The following is a 20,684-nucleotide window of genomic DNA, read 5'->3' as shown; positions in this document are numbered from 1 at the left end:
TCTCTTCTCTTGCCTCGAAAACTGTAACAATCATCGAAGTTGCATTTTCTTCTTTAAAGCCAATTCATAAACAAAAGTGAAGTGTGTTTCTAAGTTTTACATATATAACCTTCATTGGTTTTGCCCAGAATCTTATCATTTAAGGCTGAGTGTAAACTTCAAAATAGTTTGCTCACACCTGTATTTTTATACCCGAGGAAGCAAAGGCCTGTGGAGATGTCCCATGGGTAACTATGTCATGACATGGGAGAGTGAGGGCTGGAATTCAGGGCTCCCAAATGACTTCCAAATGCAATCCAATTTGTTTCCATGTGACCAGTAGAAAGAAGCAAAAACCTGCGAGGCTGCCCGCTGAATTGCTTTCTTACCTCACTCCTCATCTTAAGCAAAATTCTGAGGGAAACAGGTGATGCAGGAGAGCTGTATGAAAAGGGCTAAGTAGGTGAAGGACTTAAAACAACACTCATTTTAACGTGATGGTTAAACAATCGATTGCAGCCCAGCAACTCTACAATAGGTATACTTGTGCAAAACCACATTCCTTTTTGTATTCAGAGAGAATTGTGTACCAAGAATAATCAATGGATTTATGCTCTAGCCCTTAAATAGTTTGCATACTGCAGAAGGCAACTTTGATATTAATAAATTATGTATATTTTTACAAATAATATCTGTTTGCTCTGTGGATTTGGGGGCAGGGGGATGGGGAGCACATAAACACATCCTTCTACTTACAAATAATGGAGGAAATCTTAGAAATTGAGACCTTTCAGTAGACAATTTTGCCTAACATGTCACTACTTTGAAAATGATTAAAGAAAATGGAGTCCCCTCCCCCACGGGAGGCAGGTACTTTGACCTGTCAAATTGAAGTTGGACATTTTCTCTTAGTTTGGAACCGCCACAGAATGAGCCCTTTCATGTCCTCAATAATACCAAACCAATGCAATCCATCTGTTCTGCCAAATTATTCCTAGTTCCCTAACCAAAGGCACTGCTTTTTCATGCATTTTATCATGATTTTATGCCCTTTATTATATTTTACAAAAGGTTCTGATTCCTCCAGGGCCAATGAGAACTGATTAGGACACTGGCCTCCATCCAGGCTTTGAACACAGGAGAGGAAGGAATAGAACTGTTTCCTTTTTTCTCTGCTCCTTGGCAGGAAAAAAAAAAAAAAAACCTATGAATCTATACCGTGTGTGCGCTCCGTGTGTGGGTGGGTGTGGGCAGGCTGCGTTTTATCCTGTCACAGTATGACTTTGTAGATCATGTTCAGAACATTCTTTCTATAATCATGTTGCATTAAGGGGCTTTATTTCAGAAAGACTGTTTCTTTAGGAAAGAACCATGGTGCATTGTAAGACTCAGTGATATGGTAATTTTACATGACTTCAGTCAAACTTCCAATTTGAATAGACACTGTCTTGGATCTGTGTTGAGTGTGATCATACACATAATCATAGAGTAGATAGATACTTGTTAAGCATTAGCTCCTAGCTCCTTTCTGAGTTTCAGTGGACACTGATGGAAATCAAGACACAAAGAAGGGCAATGGAACAATGAACACAAGACTACCTCACCGTGTTTCTTATTAAGAAGACAAAAGAAGAGCTTTAAGTACTCATTCCTTAGCCTATATAGGCAACGATCCAAGGCCTTTGTTTACATACCATGGAAGAGGCATTAAATGTCCCAGTATGCTCAGAATTTTAAAAACTCCTTTGGGTCTGTATATCATAGATGAGTTCCCATAGCTATTCTTCAGACCAATCATCTCTGAGAATGGAACTCACTGTCTGCTTAAATTAAGTTGAACAGAACACTTTGTCCCATTTTGTGACTCATTATGCTTTTGACCTTTGACTCATGGGAGCTTCTTGGGAGAGGAATGAGGAATAAAGGGCACATGAGAAGCAGAAAAAGAAGGGGCAAGATAAAAATATCTATTTAAACCTAAACAAGTGAAAGACTAAATTCCAATGAGAAAGAAGTATTTGAGATCAGTATAAGAGGAAAATTGGCTATGACTGATGTAAAGCATGATAAGAGAGGGATGAACTGAAGCCATACCCACCATGTTAAGAAAGAGTATAGTTGCTACTGGGGAACTCTTAGCTCAGCTGTCTACTAAGTTTCCACATAGAGACACAAATCAAAATAATCTTTCTCCAGGATCTTGTAGAGATGAGACATTTGTCATAGGCTGGCTTCTCCTACATTTTCTCTCTAGCAGCTGGAGAAGCAAAGGGGATTGTCAACAAATTAGCTCTTCCTGGATGGTAGGGTAGAGTATCCCTGTATTCCCAGAACTCATGTAGCTGAGTCAGGAGGATGGTGACTTTGGGGGCCAGACTGAGATCCTGTCTTCAGTAACAAAACAAAGAAACAATACAAAAAAGAATAGTTCTTTATATCAAGTACAATTAGTTGAGAGAGAGAGAGAGAGAGAGAGAGAGAGAGAGAGAGAGAGAGAGATGATAGATCAATCCAACAGTTGTGCCAAATGAGTTATCAAGATTAAAACTTATAGACAATAGTGCATTTTAATAACGAAGCAAGAATAGAGACAGATAGTTGTAGAAACTCAAATAAGTCTTGTTGAACTGTGGCAATGGAACTTTATTGCCTCTTTGCCAATCTTACCCAAAGGGATACATGCAATTTAGCAGGTGTTATTTTATAGTCTGTCATCACTTGAGTGACTGTCTAGTACCATGGATCCTGAATGCTGTTGGAGGTGATTGTTTGAGGGTGTAACTAGGAATTCAACTAGATTATTATTTGAATCATTGGAGAATAAGAAAAATATTTGAGGCAAGCATAGAGTATATAGGATGAAAATGTATGTGACTACTATAAAAAACACTATGAATGATGTTTAATTTTATATCAGAGGCAAAGATTCAATGTAGACCTGAAAAACTCTAAATAGGACAGGAGAGGGAAAACATGGTAAAGGTTTAGGATAGTATAGTGTTCAAAATATGAGTCTTAATATCAGTTATAGAATTGACATTGTTGATATTTCCTGTAGCTCCAGGCTGAGGCAAGAGTTTTGCAAGTTCAAGGCCATGTTAGGCAAGTTAGTAAGATTCTATCTCAAAATATAACATACAAAGAATGCTGTGTCTGAAGCTTGGTGGCAAGTGCTTGCCTGGCATGTAGCCTTGGATTTCATCTCTAATACTCTAAAAAAAGAAAAGAAAAAAAAAAAAGAAAAAATGACACTACTGAATGTGTTGGTGGTTTTCTGTATCTGCATATATGATATGAATCTATGGACAGGATGCTGTTCCCTCTCTTAGTGGTCATCATGATGTAGCTAGGACTGTCTGTCCATCTGCTTTCTGAGTTCTGCTCATTCAAGATTTAGATGATTCAAACGTGCAATTACCAGGATTTCAGTGGGGAATTTTCCACCCTCTGAAATTTAGTTAAACTTTGTCTCTGAGCCCTTGACTTCCAACTTCCTCTTACTTGGTTTACCTTTTATTTGTTATTATAATTATCTGGTTGTTCTGGTCTTTCATAAGTATTTCCAAGTCTCGTGGTTACTAGCCACCCACCTACTTTTGTAAGATATTTGTTAATGAGAGCAATGCGTGATCATTATCAAATCTTCCTTAGTCTTCCACATTAGAATTCTCATCTTACTTACGAATAACTTCTCTAAAGTGTATCCTTAGGTGAACTGGATTACATAGTGCTAAGTAATAGTGTCAAAAACAGAGTACTTTAATGTTATGGTAAGGAAAACTCCTGATGTATTTGCTTGTTTGTCTGGGACATAAAGGTGGTCTTGAGAGCCTTCTGCTTCCCATCACTTCTTACTCTGTGGTCCCTGCCATTCCTCCCTAACTGTGACATGATCATTTATTTTCATGACAAGCATAGCTCTGCCTCCTGCACAGTAAAACGTGTGTGTCACTATGCAGCCATTTCTCCAGACTGCCCTCTCAGTGAACCACGTATCAACACTGAATGGCCTGCCCACAGCCTCATCGTCTTACACCCAGGAGGCTGAGGACAGAATTGTCCTGGTCCCCACGGAGATGCTCTTCCAAGATGCCCAGTGCTTCTTTCAGCCTCTGCAACATGGGAGGATGGACTCTTTATGAATCTCACCAAAATTCTGTGCTTCACTGTTCACTTACTGCTTCATTACGGTCACATGGATTCTCACTGTGGCATTAGTGTTGTCTTGTAGTTTTGGGAGACACAAGATTTTTCAAAAGTGTGGGTGAATTTACATCATATACCACCAGAACAACCATTATCTGGTTCGTGGCTGTACTGAGAGAAATGTAGCCAAGAACACACTTGCTGGCTAATTAAGATTTAATTTAATGTACAATTTTGACAATTATGAAGGTCAGCTCTTTGTTAGAACGAGTGAGATTCTCTCCGGAGCCTAATATAAACCACCGAGTAAATCTAGATGGTCTTAAGTTAGCAGCAGGATTTGTTTTTGTTTGATTGCAGATCTGTCACCAACTAATACTTTTATAAAATACTTAAATGAAATATTTTAAATGTGAGATGAAAATGGAGGACTCACAAGACTTTGCTAGATTCGAAACAAAAATATTAGTCAAATTGTCTTGTAAGTTTCTAAATATTGGCTCAGCTCACACCATTGATAATCAGACCCCGGGTTGTATGTATCCCTTGGGATACATGTTGAAAAATGTTGCTCTGAAGTATAGGAGCACACACGTGGAGTAATTGCCCTGTGTTTGATAGTGAGGTTCGAATGCAGTCACGTTCGGTGCTACTGACCTCGTCCTTTGTTCCAGCTTCCTTTTCAGGTCAGCGTAACATAAGAAGGTAATAAATTTGCTTATCATATAAACAGCAACGCTTGTTTGTCCTGAAGCAGATACTTTTATTCGGGAGATTCAAATGCTAATTTCTTTGTTATAAGTTTATTTTATGCCAGAAAAAAAAAAAAAGCTTTATGTCATCAGAGACCTGTTTGTCTGAATCTTGCAAACGCTCATGTTCCAATTTTTATTATGGTGCTTTACCGGGCAAATCTATGTCACATTCTTCCATGATGAATCTGAGCCCGTTATTAATCATCTTAAATGTGATGTGAGGTCTCATTTTCTTCTGAGTGTTGTCAGTGAAAGACTGTACGTTTCTGCTGTTTTCTTTCAGCGAATTCAAGGTCGAAAAGCCAGCCTGGAGGAAATACAGCTTGTTCATTCTGAACATCACTCACTATTGTATGGCACCAGCCCCCTGGACGGACAGAAGCTGGACCCCAGGACACTCCTAGGTCTGTACAGGCCTCCATTCTACTGAGAACAGCACATTCCAGCACTGCCATTAGTCAATGCTGGTGTCAGCTCAAAATACTTGGCAGGCAGTGTGACAGAAAAATCAGTTTTTCCAGCAGTTGCTGCCTGGAATGAGTTGTATAAAATAGGAGCCAGTGCAGATTCTGCATTTGAAAATGACACTGCAGAGGGTCTAATTCTTGTTTTTAAATTAACTTTATTTGAGCTGCCATCAGACGCGTTACCAAATTTGCCTGCTTATATTTTTACATGGAAAGGTGATAAGAACTCTTCACGGTCTTTATGAGAATTTCTTTTTTCCTTCTCCTTTGTTTCTATCTTCCAGTTCTTATTTCTGAGCTCAATACACTGAAAACTGACGGGAGGCCTTAATGTAATCCATCAAATGTATGCCATTCTTCTAGAAGCTAAGTATTCTAGTAAATGGTGCAAGTAGAAAACCAAGGATTATAATTTGTCTCAATGTGTGTTTTTTTCCCCAAAACTTTATCAGATTTTGAAAGAAAATTTAAGGTGCAGAGATTTAATATGGACATTGAAATGACAGATATTTTCGAGAAGTATTAGTGGCAGAACAGTAGTAGAAAATTGTATTTTATTCCTATGCTCTTATAATTGAGTAACAATACCTAGCTTGGAAACATATGCTGAAATAATTATATTTTACAGTTTTAACTTAAGAGAAACACTTTAAAACTTGCCTCTCTCCTTCGAAGAATCCCTCTCAAGTTATCAAACTTTTTTTTTTTAACCTAATTCAATATTATTTCAAAATATTAACTGGTCCTGGGTAGTTCAGAGCGTGTCTATGGCACATCGTAGGTAACCATCATGGGAAGCAGCAAGGAGTCAACCGATATCCACTGTTGCTCATGCTCAGTCTTCTTAAAGGAGTGGCAAGCCTCTCTGAAGAAGTGCCTTTGCCAGTGAGTCTGTGTCCCTGCCTGTGTATGGGTCAGGATAGGTCCAGGAGCTTGGGGAGAAGGAAGCAAAACGGAGAACAGAAAGAGATTCCTCAGCTTTTAGGGAAAAAAAAAGGAAAACCAATTTTGCTCAAAATTGGTTATGGTAAGCAAATTTAAAACAATTAAATTTATTTGTAATATATCCAAATGCAAATGAATCAATGTAAACATCTATGCTTTAAATAATTTTGGGGGGTTCTTTTAAATTTACTTTGAAGCTGTGTATGTCTATGAAGTCCAGGTTGCTTTGAACTCTTGGTCCTCCCTTCTCAGCATCTCAAGAGCCTGACAACCATACCAAGTTCTTTGTTTCTTTGGGTGAAATCGTGCTTTGAACATACAGATGCTTTACATAAAGTACTTTCTTTTGCTATGTATATTAATAGCTGTTCTGCTTGTAAAATTTTAACATGAATAATGCCATCTAACTAACCATAGAACCTCTATCCCAAACATTTTAATTTTTGTGATCCTATGATGCCTACTCATTCAGTTATTTAAGCAGATATGTCTCTTCTAGTTTGATAAAGAGAGTTCAACCTTCCCCATTTAGTTTTACTCTGTCCTCAGAGTTTAGTCAAGCCTGCTTTAGGGCTTCATTGGAACACACTAAGATTGTTCAGATAGTAAACATTAATGAACGTGAGTTGACATTAATAAACATGAATTGATAGTGTGGTGCAGTCTTTCCTAGCAACCACCATTCCCTGATTTGAGAAAAAGGACATTTATTAATGAAGTGAGGTTTGAACTTGGAGAACATCCGCTTTATTTAAGAATTACAGACATCTTTTGGTGATCAAGGCAACATTTTCAGTATGGGTTCTCCTAGAGCAGGTAGCCCAGGGATGCTGCTTTCTCGGGAGCCTTAAGGTCAGCCACTCTATCTAACGTTGGCATTATTTTAGAACTCCTTGAGATTGTCTGGAGAAAGAAAAGTACAGCTGATCTCTTTCAGCTCCAGATCGTAGTAGATTGCCAGGTTCTTTTAAAAAGGTTACTTTGTACACTTTGTGGAATTTAAATTATTGAAGCTTATAATTCTTTGGTTTCCAATAGATCAGAATGGTGTTGCTCTGTCTGTAGAAACACAGACTCAAGATGCTTTGTCATATTTAGCCATTCCATTTGTTCCAGTGTAACTTTTGGATTTCCCCCATCCCTCCCAACAAGATGGAAGGTATCATTTCTAACTCAAAAATTTGTTTTGAAATCAGAAGCAAGAATTTAAATAAAAATTCAATATGACCAGATCTACCAGTCTTTATATTGAAGGCCAGCTATAGATTACAAAATAATTAGATAATAATGTGACTACCCATTTATCTCTTTAGAGACTCCGGACCTTGTACAATGATAGTTTGAAAATAGTATCTCAAATAGTGACTAGTAGAAGTTTTTCTATAGCACTAATGCCCCTGTTGTTCTATTGCCATTTTTATTACCTTGTAGCTAGTCAGAGTTCAGTCCAAAGATAAGTTAATACAGTTCTCTTAAACAATACTTTCAGTAAATGAAGTAGCTCAAACATTTCTTACATATAACTAAATTAAAATTATCAATTACTTTATATCTCTCTATATAATTAAACTTTAAATATCACTAAATGAATTTATTTCCCTTATTCCTTTAGAGCTCAATAAAATTTTAGATCACTTACTTGAAATACTTTGTTGCATTACAACCTTTTCTTTGTACCTTTCTAATTGCTCATAAACAACAAGGTCAGATATCAAAAATGCTTTTAAATTCACACTTGAGATATGGATTTACCGTTGCAAAAAAACTCAGGAATCCATGGATAACCTTCAGGATAACAATCTTAAAGTTTTTACCCTTCTGCAGCTCTAGGTAGAAGCACTTGCCTTATTTATGTGTGTGCTCCCATGGTTGTAGGTGTCAGTAACTTGGTGCTGTGGTACTAGGGTCAGAGGACAGATTGCAAGGGTCCGTCCTCTCCTTCTGAGGTCTGAGCTTTGCTTACCATGCTTTGCAGCTCGCCAGGCCTCTCTCTTGTTCCTAAGTTTTCTGGGGTTTTTGTTGCTTGCTTGTTTGTTTTTAAATGTCTTTGGCTGGTGCCAGTATTGAAGTTTTAATAGGATAATGTTAAAACCAAGACTTGATGCATTCTAGGCCAGTACTCTGTCACTGGTCTACACCCTCAGTTGTTTTGATTTTGAGGGGGAAATCTGTCTACCTAATTAGACATTTTCATTATTCATGAGTTTTTCCTTTATCATTTCCCCTGTCAGTTATTGCATTAAAATGTCAACTCATTAAATTTATTGGTTTCAAAACAAGCTTTTTTTTCAGTGACAGTATAATTTCTTTAGACTTGCACTCAGAGAATGTGAAATCCATCACAAACTTGTTTTCAATTTTGATTGGCATTTGATTGATCATCAGCAGAACTTTCCTGAAGTGTGAGTTTGTATCCAGTTCCACCAATGATGATGAAACCACTTCCTTAATTCCAGGAAATAGTGTCAGTTAACATTTAAGCATGTATATTAAATTTGATGTTATTCCTGTTTATGCAAATATTATTCTCTCTTATTTTATTATGTGGGTTTTTTTATTGCAAATATCGGGAGAGTCCAATGATGCACTAGATCTTGCTTATATGTTAGGTATGCATAAAATGTAATTATGCATACAGATTTCTAGGGTGTCAATTAAGACTAAGTTCCTGGGCTGGAGAGTCGGGGATTAAGAGTTACGGATTTTTTTGCCGAGAACCCTTTTGCAGTTTAGACACCTACATGATGTCTCATAACCACCTGTAACTCCAGTTCTAGGGGAGCTGGTGCCATTTATGGGCTCTTCGGGTACCAAGGTTACACATGGTGACCATACAAACAATCTTCCCCAATACTTATATGTAAAATAGTAAGTTAATAAAAAAGGTTAAGGCTGCACAATTAAAAAGTATTTTCTATTTGAATTCATAAATGGCAGTACGTCCTTTCATAAACCTTGTAGCTTGAACCATCCTGCTAGAAAAAAAAAATACCCAGTAGGTAGCTGAGTTACGTTCCATGACTTGTAATTTTTAAAATGATAATGAACAGCATTGCTGTATTAGTTTTAAAATTCTTTTGAGCTTGTTGTGGTGGTTCAGCACTTTAGAGGCTGGGGCAGGAAGATAACCCTGAGTTCAAGGGCAGCTTGTGTTAACAAAGTAAGTTACAGGCCAAAGAGCAACACATAATGAAATTTAGTCTCAAAACAAAACACGGTTGTTTTCTTTCTGAGGAATGTGGATTTCCTTTGTCAACTGCTGCAGGTGAGGCCATGGTAGGCGGTCAGAAGGTAGATCCCGCACTGCACTTGTGGAGTCCAGAACTCACTTCTGCTCACTCAACAAGGGCTTAGCGGGAATAGAACATCAGGGCATGGAGTTCGAGTATGCAGTAATTTTGGGAAGGTACAGGGGGTCTCTGCCGAGAAAGAAGCTGTGAAAAGGTTTGGCCAATGCTCAGGGTCTTCACCTGGGACTGAAGAGGTCCCTCGGGAGTCATGAAGAATTTTCAAACCACAAGCAAACTTCATCCTGTGAGGTGACCAATTTTAAATTTGTTTTCATTTTTTCCTGTTTGTTTGCATTTGCTTTGAGTTTGTACCTGTGTATAAACAAGCAGTATTTTCTGAAAATTAACACTGATTGGTATAACTTTTAATTAATTTTCTAATAAGTGAAATAATGACTACATATGGCATATTATATGTTTATAAACACCCAACCTATAAGACCAATGCACTCATAGTGTTTATGTTTCTTGTCTTTGCACAATGCAGGTGATGATTCTCGAACATTCTTTTCCTCATTACCTTGTGGTGGACTTGGGGTAAGGATGATTTGTTTACTGCTTTTAAAGTTATACAAGCTTACAAAACCTCTCCCTTGATTTATCTCTGGAGTTGGGTTGAGGATTGCCTTTCAGAGGAGCTGTGTGAATCCCTGAACTCATTGCCAAGCCCGAAGCTTCCTGTTCAAACAGATTTAACAATTTTGAGATGATGACAAGGTAGAGCTATGCCAAGTGTGAGACCTTGCCACGGGAGTTGTGTGCTAAGGCACTCGTTCCTTGCGTTCAGCATTCTTAGGCTTTTGTGTGGCTAGAGAAAGGTTCCTGGGAGAGATTTTTTTTTTAAATAAATTTGCAGCAGAACCCGATTTTCCATAGAATTTCACCAGCTATGCACGTGCATTATATAGCTGGTAAAAGTGGAACAAACTATCTACACAAAATTGATTTGCATTATGAGACACATTGTGAACCCTTTGAGAGTTTGCTATAGCCATTGTTGTTTTGTTGTTGTTGTGTGAACAAAGCCCTTTGACCCAGGATATTTGTATCACATTTCTAGAACAGATTTGTTCAGATCCAGCAATATATAAAGGAAAAAAAATGTCTAAATTTTTATAGATTAGAACAAATCCTATAGCCTGCCTTTAAAGTTAACCCTTACCAGTAACAAGCCTTCATTCTGTAACACAGAGTGCCCAGTCATGTTGGGACAACATAACTGTAGGTCAGGCTTCCAAAGACTAAGACATTTAAGTCATGTAAAATTTGTGGATTTTGGAGAGAGAACACAAATCATGTTTTTGACAATTCTTTCTCATTTTCATACAGAAAATTTCCAAGATATTCATCTTATCATTTTAATGATGCCTGACTTAGGAATGGTTCCTCTTCCCCGATCCTACCAGTTGGGAAATAAAATGCCAACACCGATTTATATCCAACTGGACTGGATAGGTTATCACAACTGAGTTCTGGAAAGCAAGCAAAATGTCAAAGTCATTTTTTAAAAATGAGTGTGGGTGTTGCCACTGCACATAAAGGTCTATGCATCATATGCCTAGTGTCCTTAAAGGTCAAGAGAAGGCATCAGGTCCCCTGAAACTGCAGTTACACAGAGTTGTGAGCCGGCATGTGATGCTGAGAATTTAAGAAGGGTCCTGAGCAAGAACAGCCAGTGCTCTTAATCGCACTCATCTCTGGAGTCCGTAAACAGTCGGTATTACTAACATCATTTTTGGCAAGTAAAATTGAATTTCTAGAAAAGAATTTGGCATGAACTTTTGAACATCACACAGCCAATGGTGAAGAGCCCCAAGTGTCGATGTGCACGCTCACATGTGGACTCGTGATGCAATTTTACAAATTCTTCCATGGGCTTCATCTTTAAGAGATGGCTGCTAACTATCCTCTACCCCTCCAGCCTCAAAGTTCCTGGTGTGGCCCACTTCTTAGCAGCTCACCAGTCACTTTTGCTATTCGATCCTTGACACAAAACAGGCATCACTTCACTTGTGTACTGACCACTTGTAGCAAAATTCCTATGGTGCTAAGAGCTTGCAGGTTCATTCTGAAAAGGCAGAGGGTAGATAACTTGTGAAATGGCTTTCACTGACTTTGCCAGTATGCTATAATATCCCAAATGGTCATTTTAAGAGAAAGAGTGCTTACCTGCAAATGGGGCAAAATGAGAAACAAAGCTATTTCACAGGAACTATGGTAGGGAGGAAATCAAAGCTATTAAAAGAATCACGTGCAATGAAACCTACTCCTGTACACGTCTATTTAATTCATGCCACACTACTTAACTACAGATGGATCCTTGTGATGCCCGTTCAAAATATAATCTGGGATGTACCCAAGGCTCACTGTCCCAAAGTACCCCTATTGACCTTCACAAACCTATACCAAGTTAACCTACTCTTCAGCTAGAAAGATTTCAGTAAGTTCTTTAAAGTTCCTAAAGAATGGATAGAGAGGCTGCTTCTGCTGGCTTTGTGTTCCCAGCATGAAGCACAGCAGGGACCTTTTTACTTTTAGTCCCAGATGAAACCCTGATTGGGTTGGTGCCAGTACTACTGACAAATGTTAGTATGGGCAATGGCGGGAGGAGACATAGGAGGTAATCTGGCTAACCCTGATGAAGGTTGGAGAGAACATGAGAGGGACACTATGCTTATCAAATTTTCCTCAGTCTTCCTTCTCTGTGTGTGTGTGTGTGTGTGTGTGTGTGTGTTTGTGTGTATGTGTGTGTGTCTGTGTGTCTGTGAGTGTCTGTGTTGCATGCACACAATTGCTTGCATGCATGCACATACAACAGAGCTAAGCTTTAAACTTGATGCTGTGGCAAACTTATATGATTCAGTAGTTTTGTGTGTTTGCACAGCTATATTTAAATTTTGCCAGTTATGGTGTGGGGGGGCATTCAAGATAGAATTGTGGGAGTCAGGAACAACTTTGGGCAGTTAGTTCTCTCCTTTTACTATGAATTCTGGGAATTGAATTTAGTTCATCATCGTCCAAAAGTGTTTTTATCTGCTCAGCTATCTTGGGTCTGTAATTATTACTAGTAATTCTTCCTGTTAATTTAAAGGATCAAACCATATTCTTGACCATACCTGAGCCATCTTCCTTCCTTAGAGCTTTAGTTTTGATGTAGTCCTAGAAAGAACTCTGGGTCCTTTGGATTTCAATGAGCCTATATTTTCATCTCCATCCGAGCAACCCCAGACACAGCATATACAGAAGACGGGCAGTATGACTTTGGAGTAACTCAGTTTAGCATTCTGGATGCACTGTGGAGGTTTGGAGTCACTTGGTAATTGTTTTTGTCTTTAAAAACTCCTCTGGTTCAAATTACCTAAGATGATGTCCAACCCATAATGAAAATTGTCATTGCTTTGAATACACAGCTTCATTGTCTCTGGGTTTAATGTGTAGCTACCGAATGCTGATGGATTAATTGGCTTTTGAGGAGATGACCTCGGACATTATGAAATCAGAAAGTCTCTGCTTCTTATTAGAGCTTCCTCTAGAATTGCTTGTGGTAATTGGAGTCGTGGTCAGCCAGCTCATGGCAAGCAGCACTGAGGACACAGTAAAAATGTGCTCCCCAGAACAATGTTTTAAGGGACAATGTCAGGTTTCCACATTTCTTTGTGCTTGAGTCTCATTTTCTTTAGTTACCAGGGCATGATTCGTTTCTAATTATGAAGTACTTCTACTGCAAGAAACCCCACCATTTGAAAGAGTGTTTCACCAAATCTGAGCCTTGGCTGTTGTGTAGTGAAAGACATCATTAAGAGGATCTGGCAACAATAGCCAGAGCAGGACCACGCTGGTTTTCTCTCCTCAGGGTATGTCGCTAAAAATAGTGATCGTTTTCCTGGCCATCCCATCTGACCTGCTGCTGTGTGAAGAAATCTTGAAGTCATTTCTCAGCCTTACTTTACCCCTCTTCACTTGATAGGGGGGAAAAAACCCACAAACGCAAGGACGAGCAGGCTTTTATGATAATGTCGTCATCAGCTCCCAGCTTCAAACGCTTCTGTGGCTTTTGAGTTGTCATTTATAACTTGGAACTGAATCGACCCATAATTCCCCCGGTACACTTAGAGAAATTGATAACAGATTCTGCGCTTCTTTTATGGCTCCGAGGAGGCAACTCCAATCACATCACTATTGGCAGGCAATATTATTTTTTGACATGGTTGTAAAAGTATAAAGGAGCTTATGGCATTTGTTTAGATGAGGAATGGGCTCTCAAGCTGCGCTGGGGTTTATGGGACCCGATTAGTGAGAAGCGGAGGGAATATGATGTTTGCAAACAGGATATGATTTTATATAAGTTTGGGTTTTGTGCTCTGTTCCCTGGGGAAAGCCCCGTAGACAGCAGAGAATTCCACTTTTATCCTACAATAGACCACTCCCCACCCCACCCCCATGCCAAGATGCAGGAAAAGGACTGGCCATTGGGCAGCTTCCGGCCGCTGGTGAGAAGAGGGGGAACTGGGAAGAGGCAGAGTGAACCCCTAGCCCTTGTGAGGGGATGCACAATGCACAGACAGAACTTGGTCCTAGATGGTCAAGTAAATGAGGCATGGTGTGGTTAAACTGAGACCTCTTGCCCAGCAACAATGTTCTGACCCTGGGAGTACCAATCCAGCTTTGTTACAAACTTTTATGTGTGTCTGCGATCTATATAGTGACACCTAGGTGTCTCACACTTAAGGGTTTACAAGTGTTGTCTTTATTTTATTTTGTTTCGTTTTATTTTATTTTACTTAGGGATAGGCAGATGGAAGAAAGATGATTGTGTGCCTTGGGCGATTGGGTTGAAGGCACATTTCGATTGGTCTGAGGTTTCCTGCAGACATTCCGATTATGCTAATAATACTATACAGAAGGCAGGTTTGGATAAAATATTTTAAATGTTCTTTCCTTCTCTCAGAGCTGACATGTATGCTCTTCCTTTTATATGCAAATGTACATATATGTTTATTTATATGTACATTTCTTTATATGTATTTATATGTATTTATACATATGTGTATATATGTGTGTGTATATATATATATATATATATATATATATATATATCCACAACCATCACAAACAGAAACCCTAAGGAAATCTGCCATTTTGCAACCCACCCTTATTGATTGTATTTACCACACAGCATTGGTATTTCACTACGTTATTCTCCCCAAGAGCTCCGAACAAAATTCCATGAGAAGCCATTTTTGGGGCTCCTTTGAGTCTTCTTTACAATTATAAAGAATGATTTAGTGAGCAAATGTATGGGCATACACTTAAATGCAATAGCACAGAAAGGTTCATCCAGTAAGCGGATTTATCACTATTATCTAGAATTGTTTTCTTTGAAACAGTACTGATGTTTTAGAAGGTTTAGTGCATGCCGTCAGATGATGACCGAAGAACAGGAAAGGTCCAGGAATTGCAAAGACTAATAAAGTAAGAACAACCTTTTCAGTTACTCTGGACCTGTGGTGGCCAGCTTTGGTTGTTCTGAGGTTGATTTGGTGGCCGGATCTGTGGGAGTACAGATGAGTGGGGCTTCTGAAGTTAGAAATGAGGAAGATGTCTGACTTACACAGACAGTCATGAGCTAAATCCGTGAGAGCACTAAGCACTGTGGAGTGAATTTTCATGTGAGTTGCGTATAGGGAAAGGTATGACTGCAGAGTAATGGAGGAGCGTCAGAGCATAATGGTTCCGGCTATAATGACACTTCCTGGTACTGACAATTGCACCAAGCTGTTGTCAATTAGGAGAGAATTTCCACTCTCCCACCCTCTAAGGCACTTACTGCTCAAGCATGCCAAACATTTGGAGGCTCCTTAGGTTTTGATATTGACTGAGGAACCCCTTTCTTTTATTATAAGTCTATCTCACTGTGTGTTATTCCCACCCCATTACCCTCCTCAAGCAGGATGCATTTTATTACATCAGCAGAAAGAGAAAGAGAATGGCATCTGCTGCTCACATGTAGTAATCAAGATAATGTTCATTCCCTAGCATTAATGTGCTCGAAGCTGGCTTGCAATCAGCGCTTAAGTTGGTTTTACTATATGCATTCCCTCTGTTACTATATCCACAAATATCATGACCCCTTCCCTCAAGCACAAGATGACATGTCATGTTTTATTTTGTCCATTTTCAATGTCCCCTGTTCCTAATTGTATTTGGATTTTCATTGCTTTTAAAATTGGTACAAATGATACTAGCAGGCTACCTACAACACCTGGAAAAAGTGAAATTGATAAGACTGTCTTACTGAAATTGTTTAGTTTTTGTCTCAATATGTAAGTTCTATCAAAAGCTCACTGGACTTAAAGCCCTGGACTAAAAAAAAAAAAAAAGTAGCAAAAATTATTATTCAGGTAGTTGATATGGTATTATGTAGATTATGCTAATTGTGTAGAGTCAATAATACTGGTGGGGTACAAACATCATAACATTACTCAGCATTTGCTATAAAAGTTGAAGTTTTATAAACATTGAGACTAAAATAAACTTAGCTTTATACCCTGTGTTTACTGCAGGTAAATTGATTTGATGAATTTTAACATTTATACAAACTACGACACATATGCTGTGCTGCTGGAGAGATGACTCTGCCGGTAAGAGCAGAGGCTGTTCTTACAGAGAACTTGGATTGAATTCCCAGCACCAAACTGTTGGCTGGCAACCATTGTTTTAAGTCCAGATCTAGGAAATCTGATGCATGCACAAGGTGCACTTACCTGCACACTGCCAAAACATTCATGTGTGTGAAATAATTAGTCAGTTAATGAAAGAACATATGTGGAACCATGAACTAAAACCTCAGAAAACTAGAACATGCTGACTACATTTAAACATGGAAGCATCTGATTTCCACTGCTGACCCTCAAGACAAATGTAAGGCCAAGGAGAAAGATGAATATCCAACAAAACAAAGGCAACTACCCAGAGAAAAGAAATGTGGGACAGCCTGTGGTGTGATCAACTGGGGCCCAGCTCAGCATTGCCATTTGGATGACAAAATATCAATCTCATAGTTTCCCATGGTGATACCTGTCTCCAACAATTTCAATGTCAGAAACACAACCTGTAACAAAATAAAATCTAACACGTAATAGGGATGCACCATGATCTCATCTGTCTGTGTCTACAGCCATACCACTCAGGATGCACCTGCTCTCATCTGGTTTATCTCTGTGATGTATTTTTCCAGTGTTTAGTGAAATAAAACTTTTGCTTTAATTAACATAAAATTAGATATTTCAAAACTAAGGCTAGAGAGATGGCTCAGTAGTTAAAGGCTAGGCTTACAACCAAAAAGTTTTATAAAATTTAAAACTAGAATGAAAAGTAATACTAATGGAAGTTAAAAAATAGTGAGGGAGGGATGTAAACAATGTATATGAGTATAAGAGTGTGTGTGTGTGTGTGTGTGTGTGTGTGTGTGTGTGTGTGTGTGTGTAACAGACTTGAAAAAGGAGTCTGGAGAATAGAGACTTGTACTGAGAATAGAATAAGGGCAATGAGAACTCAGAAGTTGGGGATAAGGCTACAAATACCCAGACTTCTGGAAGAACCATTCCCATCTCCACTGTTAAGTTATGAACAACTGTAGTAGGGTTTTGTTGTTGTTATTATTGTCTAGTTGTTGTTTGTCCAAAACCCAAAGTAGCTGGATTACCTCTTAATTTCTGCATGTTTGTATGTTAGACCAGTATGAAGGATTGATAAGCACACTTTGAAATCCTAGGATTTCTAAAGATCTGGCCAGAACTGTCTGGAAGCATTTACAAGCAAACACACTTACCTGGACGTTCAGAGATCAGAGTTAGAAGCAGTACTGGGCTGTATGTTGTCTGCATGAGTGACCCCGTTTGTCTGAGAATGTGCTTTCAGTTTCCAGTCTCCCGGGATGTTATTTGTACACACTTTCTAACTTAAATTGTCATGCTGAAGTTATACACTGTCCTCTAATATCTGCCCTTTTTCAAGTCTGATGCAGATGTCCCAACATTTGCAAGTAGTACATATAACATATGTAATTTTGTGGCTTCTTAGAGGACATTTTTGTTATGCATTGACGTCATTTTGTCTCTGTCTGTTCCCTCCTTATTTATATCTGAGCTGTAAGAGCCAGGGCAACTGAAGGGTTGGTTTCACTAGGTTACTATATGGCCCAAGAGATAACATCACAATTTTTAAAATAGATTTATTAATATGTATGTATATGTATGGGGGCCTGCATGCATGTATGTGCACCACATGTCTGAGTAGTTCCTGTGGAGAACAGAGGAATATGTGATTTTATAACCTCTGGAATTACAGGTATTTATGAGCCATCGAAAATGAGTGCCAGGAACTAAGCCTAGGTCATCTGTAAGAGCAGCATGTGTTCTTAACCACTAAACTATCTGTCCAGCTTCTGACTTGTCAATTTTAATATCTAATTTTATGTTATAGGAACATATTCTGTGGAACACAAATGAATTTTAGGAATACTTTCTGCTGTCAGATGCCAGTCTTTCTCCTCATCCTCTTCTATACTGGGACTTTATCAGTACAGTTTCTGACTGAGTCATTTAGGATTCCGTTCTGTCTAATCTTTAACTTTAGCTGGGAGTGTAACCAGAGGACTTATTTTGGTGTTGGTATTATCTATTAAGAAGGGGACAAATACGTTTTAGAGTAGGTGAGTCCACAGAGATTCCTAGGGAACATATCACATTAGTGTTTGAAGCACGGATAATTCACGGCCTCACAGAAGAAAGTGTCCACTATGTAGATGAAGCTTCCAGTGGTGACCCACTTTAATCTATTCTTCACAATACACTCAGGCATGTTATTCCTAAAGTTGCGATAGAGACTTAGTGTTCAATAGAAAGAGAGACTAAGGTTCAGAGGGGCCACTTACTTGATTCACACAAATAGGGGGTGTTGGGATTAGAGGTAGCCTGACTTTTAGCCCTTAATCCCAATACTATGCACTCACAGTTCACCATAATTTTAACCTCATATGACTGTCAACACTCCCTTCCCAAATGAAATACCCCAAGCCACAAGAAAAGCACATTTGCTTCCTTTGCCAAGAGCATTTTCTTCTTTATTAAAACCCCTGTGAAGTACTAAATCTATGCATCATCAGCTGGGGTTAAAGAGAATTGTGTGTTTTATACACAGTGTATCAACCCTAACTCAAACACTGGGAAATCTATGTCTTGGACCAAACCACTGATATGACACAGAGGGAATCTATTCCATACACCTACTGAGTCAGCTTAATTATATTAAGCTACTCTCTATGAAAATAGAGCTATAGCGTGTGTGTGTGTGTGTGTGTGTGTCTGTGTGTGTCTGTGTGTGTGATAAAATGAGATGAAAAACAGTAAGAAAACAATAAAATGGTGTTTCTTGGCTCGATTTTTAACTCAGTCTTAACAGGATTGGTCAGTACCTCATTGAAATTGTGAATAATGGCAAAGATGGTCAGATTCCTGGCCTGGCCCTATTAACCTAGAAGAATCTGTATACTGTTTAACATTCTTATGAGTCTGCCAGTATCCATAAGTAGGGATCCTTCTAGTGTCAAGAGGCAGCCCTGTTGCCAAAGCAAACACACTTCGCCCTTTATTTCTGGCCAGTAAAGAGCAAAGGGATATTTTTCTGAAGATGAAGTCACTAGAAATCACACATCCAAGGTCAGTGGAGCTTCCAGAAAGCAGCCGGTCTTACTGGGAACAGTCTGTGGTTGAGCATTAAGGCTCTCAGCAGTCCCTTGTCTTCCGGTGTCGGCCATAGTTCACACCTTCTTTCCATCTGGAATATCAGTCAGTGTTCATTCATCATCTCCATGCTTATACTGGGAGCCTCCAGGTCTTCCCCATCGCTGCTCTGTTTCTTTTTCATCTCACCATGACTAAAGAAGCTAAGGTGTCGGGGCATTATAACATACAAGTGATTCCAAGGGGACGGGCTGTCAATCATGTCTTCCCCCTTAGTGTTGAACAAAAGTGAGAACTGATGTGGTTTTTCCATCTCTTGTCATCATAAATCCATCTGAGCTCCGTTTCAAGAGTCTTGGGGTTTCAACAGGGCATCCAACATGACATGGATATGGACACTGAAAGCGCTTCTGCCTTGTATCTTTTTGAGAAGACAGAATGCACATCATTACAGGCTGTAGAGATGATTGAAGAAGATTTCAGTGAGGAATACAAGAGGTTCTTAGCCCAGAATTATGACTCTCAGCATCATCCAAAGGAGGATACAAATGAAAGTCACTTCTAATTAGAGAGGTCTCACAGTAGAGCAAAGTAACTGCTGAATGACTCCTGAATAGTTGGATGATTTTAAGATTTGTTCTTCCAACCTCCTATTCCCCCCCAAAAAAACAAAACAAAAAACAAACAAACAAAAACAAAACAAAACAAAACTGCTAATCCATAGGCTCTGCTGATTATTAGTTTAATGATCTGAGCTTCAGTTTCCTCACCTATGCAACAGTCCCATTACATGACTGTCCTGAGGATCAAGTATGATGATGTAGGTTAGTAATGGTAACTGACTGTGGAATGCAGTGCCACTCCTCTACCTTAGAAGTAGCACCTCCAACCTATTCCATCCCATGAAATAGGTACAGCTCTGGGGGGGGAGGGGGAGGATAGAGGGGAGAGCAAATGAATGTGCATGTGCTTTGGACTGGCTAGCTTATACCCTTAAGGACTGACTTGACACAGCAGATGATCTGCCATGAATGTCATGACACTATGGGAAAGCTAATCCAGGATAAGAGCCAGTGGGCTTTGGTTCTGGAAAACCCAGTGAGGGTACAGGAGCACAGAGACCTTAATTGCTGAATTTGAATCCAAAGCCTTGAGTTGCCACTGCTTCCAAAGTGCATCTCCAACTTCAGAGTGTAGAGTCAAGTGCAGCAGAACACTGGATGGAACCAGAGAGTCTGCATGTCTCACAAGCGTGTTATTGGTAATCACTGCCCAAGCAGGGCCCCTACTTTAAATGCCAGGATTCTAACAGAGTGCAAGCCAGTACACCACTTAACTTCTCTAGGCCTAGGTTCTTTG

At 39.1% G+C, this 20,684-nt stretch overlaps 1 protein-coding gene across 13 annotated transcripts in view; it reads left to right on the top strand.

Moving 5' to 3' along the window:
- Positions 1-20,684, top strand: part of Hdac9 (histone deacetylase 9) — an 822,768-nt gene that overhangs the window by 604,070 nt on the left and 198,014 nt on the right. For all 13 annotated transcript variants that reach the window (XM_021201632.2, XM_029540516.1, XM_029540526.1 and 10 more), the window contains 2 exons: positions 5,164-5,284; positions 10,070-10,119. In XM_021201632.2, the coding sequence (XP_021057291.2) occupies positions 5,164-5,284; positions 10,070-10,119 (171 nt within the window). The remainder of the gene's footprint in view (positions 1-5,163; positions 5,285-10,069; positions 10,120-20,684) is intronic.

This window comes from Mus pahari, chromosome 7 (genome assembly GCF_900095145.1).
Source record: "Mus pahari chromosome 7, PAHARI_EIJ_v1.1, whole genome shotgun sequence".
NCBI lineage: Eukaryota > Metazoa > Chordata > Mammalia > Rodentia > Muridae > Mus > Mus pahari.
The sequence above is the reverse complement of the archived record's forward strand: the minus strand, read 5'-3'. Positions and strand labels throughout refer to the sequence as shown.